The sequence below is a fragment of the Acomys russatus genome, chromosome 12 (assembly GCF_903995435.1).
Source record: "Acomys russatus chromosome 12, mAcoRus1.1, whole genome shotgun sequence".
Taxonomy (NCBI): domain Eukaryota; kingdom Metazoa; phylum Chordata; class Mammalia; order Rodentia; family Muridae; genus Acomys; species Acomys russatus.
In genome coordinates, this window is record NC_067148.1 from 21512693 (window position 1) to 21525505 (window position 12813).

Below are 12813 nucleotides of genomic sequence, written 5' to 3' on the forward strand. Positions count from 1 at the left end.
ATAATGGATGTACAGATATACAGATATCCAGATATACACTAGATTTTAATTCAAATTAGTATGCAAAGTTAAGGAGGGATTTGGCAAATCACCATCTCTTGTTTCGTTTTCCAGAGCAGCATAGCTGCTGTAGAATAAGAAAACAGTTTAGGAAAAATTGGTGGCAGGTGTGAATTCCTACTGACTATCCCAAGACCAAGTAAAGACCCTGGGTTCAGAGAGACTTCAAAGCAAGGATCCCAACCACCAGACAGATCCTTAATAAACCTCTAACCCACCTCTAAAGGTGCACTGGAGACCTGTGTTAACCCTTCTCCACTTTTTAGCCTCAAAATATGCCAAAGCCCCAACGCTTCACGGACATCAGATTTGAGAGGAGGGAGGTAGGCAAATGCTACGCGGAGCCAGCAGCTGCAGACCCGGGTAGGCGGCGCGGGTGGAGCCACCCCACGCGCGTCCCGCGACTCGCACTGCAGATGCGCCTCAGCCAGGCCGAGTTGGCCAGCGCAGCCTGAGAGGCGCAGAGTTTGCAAAGTCGCCGCAGAGCTCGGGAGAGCGAAGGGGGTGGGCAGAGTGGGGTTGCGCGCGAGAAAAACCCGCCTCTTGTGAGTTGAGCGAGGAAGAGGGGGGGAAAGGCTCCGAGTTCCGCTTCCTGAACGGCGTGTGGGTAGAGCAGGCTGGCGCGGCCCGGGGACCGGCGGGACACACTCGCTCTGGGGCCCAGGCGCGAGCGGCGCAGCCCGCTATGGCCAGCGAGCGGACCCGCAGGTTCACCCGGAGCCTTCTGAGACCCGGGCAGGCGGCCGAGCTCCGGCACAGCGCCGCATCTGCCGCCGCGGTGGCGGTCAGCAGCCGCCAGCAACAACGGGTGAGTGCAGTGCGTCCTTTGCGCCAAGGCTGGGCTTGCCAGGGGACCCTAGGCAGGCCTCTCCTCCAGCCCTGTGAGCCCCTGTTTGGGAGCTAGTGGGTCCCCGACCCCCGCTTTCTCTTCCCCCACCACCTAGTAGAGCGACCCAGGAGCCACCTCTGCCAGGCAGTGTCACCAAAGAATTGAGGACCAGAGGCGCATTTGGGGACTTTAAGGACGTGGGACGCTTAGATGAGCAGCTGCGTGGGAGAGGATGTGCCCACGTTTTAAGGAGGATGGAGGAGTCGGGAATGCTTTTAAGCTGGCATAAGGTGACAGGAGTGACAGGGACCTGGGGCGGGGGTTGGGGTGGGGGTCTGGGACGGAAGTGGTGGTGGAGATCTACGCTGATGGAACCTGTAGATCCACAAGTCTGCGCGCCCCTCTCATCCCTGTGGAACCTGGAAAAGATACAGGGTGAGCGCCTCAGCCGAACCAAAGCTGAAACCCTCACGTTACATCTAACGGGGCAGTAAATGCAGTTGGCACAGCTCTCCCTCCCTCTCCCTCCACAGGCTGAAACCCGACAAGCCACTTTATACTATTACAGAAAGGGCTGGTGTGACCGGATGGAGGGGACCTGGGTTTTTAAGTAGCTGGTGGCTTCTGGTGTGTTTTCATGGAGTTCTCCCTCCAGAAGGTTCCACTGGCTACTTCCTTATAGAAATACCTTCTAAGTGCTGGGTGATTTCCTCGGGAAGTCCCTGGGGTAACAACCCGCATCAGGTGCCTAAATCATAGCCAGGCTTCTCCAGATATTCATAAATTCCAGTAGGTGTCACAATACGGGATGGAAGTGGCAAGTAGGGAGCGCGCATCAACTGTGGTGAAAAGGGGAAACGGTAGGAGCGGCCTTCCAGCAGGAGTGGGGCTCAACTATGGAGCTCTTGGCCGGACTTGGCTGGACCAGAATGCTCGTTGTGCATTTCACTTTCCTTTTTGCCAGTAATACCATTAGGAATTAAACAACCCTTTTTGAAAGTGTCAAAGAGAAAGTGTTGCCTTTGCCAGTCACCAGAGAGGAGGGAGCCAGAGCTGGTCAGAGCCAGTTCCCACAGCCAGAACCCTTCACTAAAGCCAGAGGTCAGGAAGCTGAACAGAGCGGAAGCAAATTGCCTGGCAGAGCAGCCAAAGCATCAGATGCCCCGAAGGGTGGGGGTGAGGGGAAAGCCCGCGGTGTGAAAAGAACTAGTGGCCAGGCTGCCTTCTCTTTCCCTTCCTTCACCACTGACTGCAATCTGCAGCTTCCAGAGACGATTCAACTGTTAGCCAATCCCTTGACAGCGCCAGCCTGTGGTTTTGATATCTGTATGCATATTTTTAGGGAAGAACAGACAAACTGTCAAATGTTGGTCATTCTGAAAAGCAGGGGGAGCTATTACGAAATCAGACACGCATAAAACAGTAATTTTTACTTTTAAAGCAGCGATTCTTAACCTCCAGGACAAGACCCTTTTGGGATTCAAACGACTCTTTCACCGGGGCTGCCTAACACCACCGGAAAACACATTTACGTTACAATTCATAACAGTAGCAAAATTACATTATGTGGTTGGGGGATCACCACAACATGAGGAACTGTATTAAAGGGTCACAGCATTAGGATGGTTGCGAACCACTGTTTGAAAAGATTGTTCAGGGTATGCCTTTGTTATTCGGCCATTGGCTTTATTAGATACTTTGCAGTTAATTCGTTTTAAGGACTCTTAGTAATAATATGACAGAGAAGTTTAGCAGTGAAGACATCCAACCAGCTTTGGCAGCATGGACTCTTTTCATTTGTGTTTTGTTTTTAAGTGGATTCTTATAACGTTTCTGTAGCAATGGAATTTCCATAAATAATATGTATCCTAGCTGCCCTTGTACACACACACACACACACACACACACACACACACACACACACACACAAACACACACAAAACCTTCCCCAAGATTCCCTGACATTTGAGTCCTAGTGTGATCTTCTCTCAGTGAATGAGTGCAGGGTCTTTAAGGGCAGTGAGAAGCAGCATTTGCCTCATTGGCACAGGCACCCAGCCTTCCTCACTTCAGCACCTTGGCCAACACTCCAGAACCAGTTCTTGCCAAGACATTTCAAGGGATCCTACTCATCTGAGCAGGCAGTGCTGGCAGTGATTTTGGCAGGAAGATGTGAGCTTTGCTTTCTCCTCTATCAGGTCTCTTGAAGGGAAATAGGAAAAGTCGTGCTTTTTGAGTGGATACCACACTCAGTGGGACCCAGAGGGCCACTGGACTTTCAAAGGACCTAAAACCTTAGCTTTGGCCTCCGGGGTAGGTGATCGCCTTAGGCTTCTTCAAGCTCTGAGTGTGTGTTGCTCCACATTCTCAAAGCCTATTTGTCAAGGGGGGAAAAAAGGTGGAGAATGGGAGCAAAGGGGAAATATCATGGTTAGTTCACTTTAATACAAAATAACAGGCATCCATCTGTCTGGTGCAGCAAGCTGTCCTCTAGTACATTTGTGGGACTCTGGGGGTTTCTATTGAAAAAAAAAAAAAAGACCTATTTCACTTCTCTGTTTATAGCATTTTCTGAGAGCCCTGCAGGGTGTTACAGAGTCTTGTAGCTCCTGGGCTGTGCTACACCTAACAAAGATAGACGAGGAGTTCAGATTAACTACATCTGAGAATGAGATGAGGTCTTCAAACTATATTTAGGGTGTGGAGAGCAAAGATCGGGGACGCTGACAGAGGACATGGCCAAGGCCAGCTTTGACAGTGTCTGTCACAGGAAGTAGAATGGATGCCAAAGCAAAGTTGACTTGAGCATTACCCAAACCACTGGGTTAGGCTTACCTGTGGACACATGGGACTCCCGCCTTGGACCTACCACATTCTGACTCTCTCTAAGAACCTTTATGCATAATAGACAGATGTTTTGAACAAAGTCACGGTTTCTTTAGTTATTCTACCTTCATGTTTAGAAAATGAATACTTATTAACTTATTTTATCGACAAATCATAGTACTGTCAAGTTTAAATTATTTCCTGAAGTTGCTTTGTCTGTTGTCTTATAAACAAGCTTTTCTAGTGTGGAATTTCCATTCTAATATGATTGGAAATAAGCCTCCCATGTTAGGGAGTCAAGTGTTTTATCACCATGGTTCAATTCACATCCACATACCAGGTTACTTTTTTGTTGTTGTTGTTGTTTCTTAAGTTTTTTATTAATAATTTATTCATATTACATCTCAATTGTTAGCCCATCCCTTGTATCCTCCCATTCCTCCCTCCTTCCCGCTTCCCTCCTATTCCTCTCCCCTATGACTGTGACTGAGGGGGGCCTCCTCCCCCTGGATATGCTCATAGGGTATCAAGTCTCTTCTTGGTAAACTGTTATTCTTCCTCTGAGTGCCAACAGGTCTCCCCTTCCAGGGGACATGGTCAAATATGAGGCACCAGAGTTTGTGTGAAAGTCAGACCCCACTCTCCACTCAACTGTGGAGAATGTCCTGTCCATTGGCTAGATCTGGGTAGGGGTTCAAAGTTTACAGCCTATATTTTCCTTGGCTGGTGCCATAGTTTGAGGAGGACCCCAGAACCCAGATCTGCCTGTCATAAAGTTCCTCTTGTAGGTTTCCAGGACCCTCTGGATCCTTCTATTTCCCCATTCTCTCATGCTTCTCTCACCTAAAGTCTCAATAGATACCAGGTTAATTTTAAAGTGGTATGGCCACTAGTTTGAAATTCTTTCTTGGTAACAAACTTTTCTTTAAAAATAATGAGGTATGTCTATATGCATGAATTATAATATATATATATATATATATATATATATATATATATAAAACTTTTTACTATTCATTAAAGTATGAACTTAAGATGTGTGAACTCTTCTGCATATGTGTTTGATTGCACTGCAAACAAATATCTTTAAAAAGCATAAGTAAGTTTAATCAAGCACCACATCAGATCTGCATTGTGTCTATGGGAGGAATGTGTTTAGGTGGTCAGAAAAATGAATAGCTTTGGGCAACATGGAAAACATCAAATGGCAGTAAGCACATGGCCACATGGATGCTTGCAGAGCACTGAGTAACCATTTGGTCAATTTGTGTGCCTGACGTATACTGCCTAGACTGTAGTACATTAGTTTCTGTGTGTCCAATTCAACGCATTGTTATGCAGTGCATCCTCTGTAACTGATTCTTAGTTGTACATACTTTGTTATTCACTTCTTTCAAAGAGGAAATAGCTTGCCAGAAGTGATTGCAGCTAACCATGGTTTCTCTATGCCTGCCCACTAAGGAAGGGTAAGCAGTGAAAGAAGAAAAACGCTTATCCTGTAATCACAAGAGCCCCACCTACTGGCTTTGACATCTCCTAAGTGTGATAGGAAACATCAGTACTGCTTTTGACATTGTAGGGACCCCTGAATAAATAGAAACATGGATCTTCCAAAGAAATTTTAAGAGGAATGAGCTTCTATCATATATGCGTGAGGAATTCCTAGAAAGAAAAATGCTCTCCCCTCTGAACTTTATGACATTTAAGTAGTGGAGAGTAGGAGGGATTTTGGAAAGTTGAGTGGGGGAATCTGGAATTTCCCAAAAATTAAGTTAGAAGGAAGTAGAAAGATGTTGAACATGGTATTGGATGAAAACAAAGCACTTGTTTTTACTGTGAGTGTTGAGCATCAAAAGCAAGGTAAATGTGCCTGTTGGTTTGGTATCTCTGTCGCACACAGCCCTTTACAAAGAAAGATTTGTTTAATTACTTAAGATCTTTATGTGTATGTTTGTGTGACTGCATGAGTTGATGCACACCAAGGCCCACAGAAGCTAGAAGGGAGTGTCAGAAACTATAGTCAGTCACAGGTGGCTGTAAGCTGCAGTTAAAGCACTGGGAACCAAACTCTGATCCTCTGCAAGAGTGGCAAGGGATCTTAACCATGGAACCATCTCTCTAGCCCCAATATTTTTCTTGTATCAGGGTTCTTTATGACAAGAAGACTTATACTTTAGCAGAAATCACTCCCTTCCTTTTATCGATAAGAATAAATTCCTTGGACATTTTTGCTTGGTAAGGAAGTCAATGCAAAGTTCAAAAGATCAAGTCTTAATACAACTGATGCTTAAGATTTCATTGGGAAAGTAACATCTAGAAAAGTTTTAGAAAGGTCAACAATGAAGGATTTTAGGCTTTCTGGCCCTATGTCCAACTATTGCATGAAGACTTGCTTATCTTAGTCAGACCTTTAAATCACTGTGGGAAAAAAACAAAAACAACCCCTCCACAACAACAACAAAAACCACCTGACATAAAGTATGCCAGGAAAGAAGGGATGGTTTTTTTTTTGTCTCCTGGTTTCTGAGAGTTATCCATCATGGATGCTAGGAGAGTGTGGTAAAGCAGAGCAGTTCCCATTATGAAATGGCAACCAGAAGGCAAAGAAAAAAGAGAGTAAGAGGAAGCCAGGGCAAGACATGGCTCTCTAAGCCATATGCCTTGGGACACACCACCTCCAAGACCCAAGAATGCCATCATACTATGAGCCCATCTCAGCTGCATGTGGACCTAGAACCCTCGCAGTCTATTTATCTGTAGAAACATCCACATAGACACACCAGAGGTGTGGCTGTCTAGTTTCTAATCCAATCAAGTTGATAGTCAGGGGAGGAGGGAATTATAGTTGGATTACACTAAACCAGTTGTTGAGAACCTATAGCATGCCCAACACAATATTAAATGCTTTACTTAATTCTTGGAAAAATACACTGGGGAAGTCACTGTTGCAAGTTCATGAGAGAAGGTTGTTAAGACTCCAAGGATAAGCTCGTTGCCTGAGGCTGAGTGATTGACATGAAGCATTGCTTCTGCACACTAAATAATAACTATACTGGGTTACTTTTCTAATAAAACTCTACCAGTACTTCAGGTTTGTGCCTCCTTCAGTAGCACCACTAATTACTGAGCATAGAAAGTTAACTTTGCTTATTTTTGTCTTCTGGTCTACCCAAGATGCAGCTAGCTCATCTAAGAAACAGGAAATCATTCTTCCCACTCAAGTTTCACAGAAGCTGCTAGCATTCACATCATCCTTCCTGTGAGGTTCCTAGCAGCACTAGAGTTGTTTCTTGTACCTTTATAATAGACCCTCTAGAGGCAAGGGAATGTTCAGTTGCCAAGTCTGTAAAACTGTGAACTCACGTGGTCATCCTCATTATCTCTGTCTGGCGACACCTTGAGTGCATCTTGTAAACAATGGGATTGATCCTGTTCACCTCCACTTCTGGGACTGCTTATGTCTCTGTTACCCATTTCACAACCCCTACCTGTGATATGCTTGTGCATCCTGGAGCACATTTTCCATTTCTCTTAACTTGTACCAGCATTCTTGTTTCCACATCTTTTCTCATCCAGAACAGCAACTTTAAGTGTCTTACAAAGAAACCTCTAAGACGGCAACCATTTTTAGTATCCCAAGAGTACAAAAGGCAACAGTAGTAAGAATAAAAAGCAATATTAGGAAAGTTAGATACAGTCAGACTTGGCCATTGCAGTCAAATCAGTGTAACCAGTAAGTTTGGGAACTTTGCTAAAAGTTCTTCCTGTGGCCACGTGAAAATGGAAAATGCTGTGAAGTTTTAAAGGTTCATAAATAAGGTCAAAAACAATAATCTGCTCTAGGTATATTCAACATTAACTTCTAATGATACTCCAAAGACAACTCCTCATTGTTTCTCACAGAAGAAAGCATACACAATTATGGACCCTTGCCGTGTAAAGCATATCACCAGGACCAGGAGCAGTGGCATCACTTAGGAGCTAATTGGCAGTGCAAAATCCCAGGACTCACACCACACATACCATGGCTACACTTAAATAATATCCTCCATCTATCTGTAAGCACCTTAACATTGGAAAATAAATGAGATATACCACCAGCCATTATTTTTTTGCACATCATCAGTTAAATGCAATTGTGTGACAGTTCAATGCCATGTGGTTTACAATGCAACTCTGAATGTTTTGCTTAAGGCAGAGGCAGAGTTTAAGCTAAGCTACCTATGAGTGAAAATACAACCTAGGGATTGCTAAATGACCTCAAGGAAATCTCTTGCTTTCTTGTACATATTACCTTCTCTACTTTATTATAATACTAAATTCATTTAAGTTTTTAGGTTGAGAAAAACCAACTCTAGTATACTGTATATAGTGCCGACCCAAGTCAGAAAGTGTCCTCACCCTGGGTGACAGAGTGAGAGTCGACACTCTAAGATGAATGAAGTTAAGGTTATCATGCCTCATACATCCCTACAGACTTTAAATAGTTATAACCTGTGAGTGACTGATTGAATGGAACCCTTCCCCATGCCCCAGACACCTGTGTCAGCATTTTAACTTACCCTCAGTACTTGGGGATGGTACCACTGGATGACAATTTGAGGTAGATTAGGTCATGAGAATAGGAGTTTTGTGAAGACGCTAATGAAGTAAGAAGGTTTCCTGCCTACAAACTCATGGACCAAAGCTCTTGGCTTTGCAGCCTCCACAGCTGTATGAACCAAATGCCTGTTATTTAAGCAACCTGTGTTGTTATAGCAGCCTGAACTGTCTCATGCAGCATGCTGTTGTCATGGCTCCTTGTTGCTTTTATACAACCTATTTTGCTATCATGGTGAAATGTTTGGAGATATAAAAATAATTCGATCAGTAAATTTGAAGATTAGAATCAGAAAGTTAAAAAGAATTTTTCTCTCATAATCACAGATTAATATCACACACACACACACACACACACACACACACACACAGAGTTTAAAACCTTGATTTCCTTATATCCTACGATGCCATGATCTTTTCGGTTGTTCTTCATTACCACTGGGACCCTCTTTCACTTCCTATCAAAAGTTTGACCACATGGGGTTCCAGTCAAAAGGTGTTATGAAATGGCAGGTTCTATGAAGCTGGTGTCTAGAACTCCATATCCAACCCCTGGGCTTATAGTGTGACATTACTTCTGTCTTTGGAGGCTCAGATTCTAGATCTGTGATTTTGGGTCAGATGTGATATGCACACCTTTAATCCCACACTTGGGAGGTAGAAGCAGAAGGAGTATTGTGAGTTCAAAGCCAGCCCGGTTTACACAGTGAGTTCCAGAACAACCAGGACAGCCTAGAGAAACTCTGTCTCAAACAAAACAAAACACCTAAAATGAAAAAAAAACCACATGATTTGGTCCTTGGATTTGCAGTTCCTCTGCTTCAGAGATCTGATAAGTTCTCCATACCCGCTGTAGGTCAAAGATTCGACCTGCTTAGGAATGTCATCCCGGACCTCACATGGAATTTTCCACTCCACCTCTCTAAGGCCCATTACTCTGTTGATTTCATAGCTCACAGTGTTGCCTACCGTGATCTAAGAAAATGTTTATTAACACTTACTATTAATACATAGATTATTGCTTACAGTGGTTATTATTTAACCCACTATTATATCAACAAAAGGCACAGGCACATGTTAGATTTTTTAAATAGCCTTAAACCACTGGGGCAGGGCAGATATGGAGCCCCTAAGGTACCTTGTTATCTCCCAGATCAACCTCCATGTCCTTGGGTATAAATATTCCTGTCAGGCTACTTCCCATCCCAAGTCCCATAAATACTTGCACATGTTTTCCAAGCAGGCTGCTTAGCTCCACCTACCTCTCGTCTGTCCTGCCCAGGTGTAAGCATTGCTTTATTGGCCAATCAGGGATAATTTGGAGGCAAAGTTACACAGGGTTTAATCACAGAACATTAAGAATCTCAGGGGGTGGGGCAAGCAATAACATCTGAATGCGTGGTGACTCCAGATCATCCACCACAGCGATCTCTTGAACTTGTCTGTTGTAATTCTTTTATACTCTGCTTACTGTATGAAAGTAGGCGTGAAGCTTACTCACTGCAACTGAGGTACTTAAGGAGAACCAAGACAGTGGGCTGGGTGCACTGAGTGGGAGGTTGGAGTGAAGGTAGACCTTGCTGTTAGGTGTGAGCTAATGATATTCCCTGATGTATAAGCCTCATAGTCTTGAAGCACGGAACAAGCAATCAAGGAAGACACCAAGATGCCCTGTGTATCAGGTATTTTGTTTGGGTATGCAGTCTATTTTCATCTCTTGTTTGTTTGTTTGTTTTTCAAGACAGTGTTCCTCTGTGTAGTCTGGGCTGTCCTGAACTCACTTTGTAGGCCTCAAGCTCTCAGAAATTGACCCGCCTCTGCCTCCCCAAGGGCTGAAATTAAAGCCATGTACCACCACACCCAGGTTACACAGTCTATTTTTAATCAACCTTTGGCAATGGGTTCCTGATCCCATCTTATAAGGAGGAAGGTTGCTCACAGACAAGGAAGCTGCCCCTGGTTATCAAGTGAATGGTGAGTCTAGAGTCCATTGCAGGCAGTCTGACTCAATGGCCCAAGCTCCTGAGTGGAGCAAATGAACTTCCCACCAGGTAGGAAGAGAGGAAGAGCCTCATTTAATATGCAGTTAGGGTCTAAGAGTGAAGGAAGCCATTCAGTCCCGGTTTCCAAAACAACTTCTTAACAGAAAGCACTGGGGAGACTTTCATTCCACTGAACAGTTCATCAGAGACAGCCACTCAGGGTGAGATGTCGGAGGTGATGATCTCTAGGGCCTCCATCTTGGTCCTTAGTCATTTCCCAGCTACAGGGTTGGCACATAATGGGTTAAGTTTTGTGAACAAAGGACCCTTCAGTTCTAAAAGGAACATCATTCCATTCTTCTCCTTCTACACAAACACATTTTTGGCAAGATAAGCATGGAATGGTTGGATTGCAATTTGCATCCATTATGTTGTCTCTTTTAGTCTTAATGATGTTCGTGTTTACAAATAAGGGGATTTCTTTCCTTCAGAATCATATTTGTTTGCTTCTTATCATGCACAGCAGTGTCTGTGGACTACTAATAAATGCTGGTGTTTGCTGGGCTCGACATGTTGACCTACATTTAATGATGTAGAAATTATAAAATTTAATGAATTTGAATGAGTTAGTGTCAAATAGACAAAAACATTTGCCTTGGGAAAGCATTAATATTCTACAATTGGACTAAAGTGGACATGTCTGCCTCTAAAATGAAGAGAATTTATAGAGCTGCATTATTCAAAGTCCCTTTCATTTCTGCTTCTAAAATATGAAAGTTCTTTGTTTTTATAATCTAATTTGAGCATACCTTTTCTCATGACATAAATTTTGGGAAGCTAGGCAGCTCTTTTATTCAAACTTAATGCCAAAAATGGCGGAATTTAACAAAAGATTGGAAGGGAGTCTATTTGAAAAGATGACACCATTTGTGATCAACACAATGAGGTTTTTCCTCCCTGTAATGGTTTTAGCAATTACCAATTTAAATGACTAATTAAGGCTGTCAAAATGACCAGGGACTTTTGGCCTTTCAAATCACACGTTCTATAAAAAGAACACAGGTATGAACATTTGACTCAGCAAACAAGCAAACAAAAAACTTGCTGTTCAGTGAAACATAATAATTAAATTATTCTTGAACATGCATTGTTTATTTAATAAGATGCTCAAGGTCCCTTTGTCCTAAGTCTTTGGCATGAGGAAAAAAAAAAAAAGGAATTGAATGCAGCTAGGAAATCTTCACCAATTGTGATTCATGTTAGAACTCTGTCACATTAAGGAAGAAAATGCAAACATGGAAAACTAATATCTAAAGATACGTATTTTTTTACGTTTTTCACGTCTATTTAAAAATCATCCATTTGTTCTAAAAGAAGATGTCATTTATAAAGTGAATAAAATTGTATTCTGCTTTGTTTTATTACTATAGTGTAGGGCATGGATAGCTATAGATTTGTTCTAAATCTGAAAGTGCTAGTCATAAAGTTTATTGGAATATCAAATATAAAGATAAGATCCTTCCAGAACCTTCCTGAGTACCAAAATCATCTTGAAAAAAAATGCATGTCTTTATTATTAGCAAGTGTGGTTTCCAGGCACTGTATGTAATCTGGACTGCATAACTAACCTTTGGGTTACTTCTAAAATAAAATGGTCAACACCAAGACTTGGAAAGATGCATTTTAGTTATGAACTAAGAAGTCCTTTGTGGTTTTCAGGTTTCAGAGACAATAAAGCTACTGTTTGGTTGGTTGGTTGGTTTGGTTTGGTTTGGGTTTTTTGTTGTTGTTGTTTGTTTGTTTGTTTTGTTTTATTTTTTGTCACACCACCAAATTGATGGATACCTGAGGTTAGCAGCTGGCAGAGCAGGTTAAAATGTTTTACATCCAAGAAAAAAATGCCAGCATGAGAAAAGATCATCAGGGAGAGGGAGGTTACTTACGAAAGGACCTGGCAAAAGGGGACCAGACCATGACAAAGTTGGGCAAGTCAGCTTCTTTCAGCCTTATGGACAAGGAGACAGTCCCATTTTCCTCTTTCTACCCTAAGATAAGGGAAATATTCACCTCACTCAGAAAGCACCCTTTCCAGGACACATAAGACTCAAGGCCTTGGTGAAAACCCTTCCTACATGACTGATGGGAAAATGTGAATGTCCCCCCCCCCCAGCCCTGTCTACCCTGTCCTGTCAGCCACTGATAAGACAATGAGAATGTGCCCCCATGCCTCTCTCTCTAACTTGTTTTCATATCTATGACCCATACGACCTGCTTTAAGCACAGTATATTCTCAGAGGCGTTCAAAATGAGTCTGTTCCCCAACCCCCAATACCTGGGCAGCCACATGGCACAGGATGGGGCACCCACAGTGTGTTCACTTCAGAGCACAAATGAACTGTCAGGATACACCAAGCAGAAGGCAGGGGCTAGGGTACAGGAGATCACGTTTAGATATTTGGAGATGAGTCCTAAAACGCTGCTCTCTAGAACTGTTTAAATGACATCTGTCCATCACAA

General features: G+C 43.2%; 1 protein-coding gene across 1 annotated transcript in view; it reads left to right on the top strand.

Annotated features, from left to right (window-relative positions):
- The first annotated feature begins 646 nt into the window (after positions 1-646).
- Dock10 (dedicator of cytokinesis 10) overlaps positions 647-12813 on the top strand; it is a 245163-nt gene continuing 232996 nt past the window's right edge. The window contains exon 1 of the mRNA XM_051153999.1: positions 647-868. Coding sequence (XP_051009956.1) covers positions 746-868 — 123 coding nt within the window. The 5' untranslated portion in view covers positions 647-745. The remainder of the gene's footprint in view (positions 869-12813) is intronic.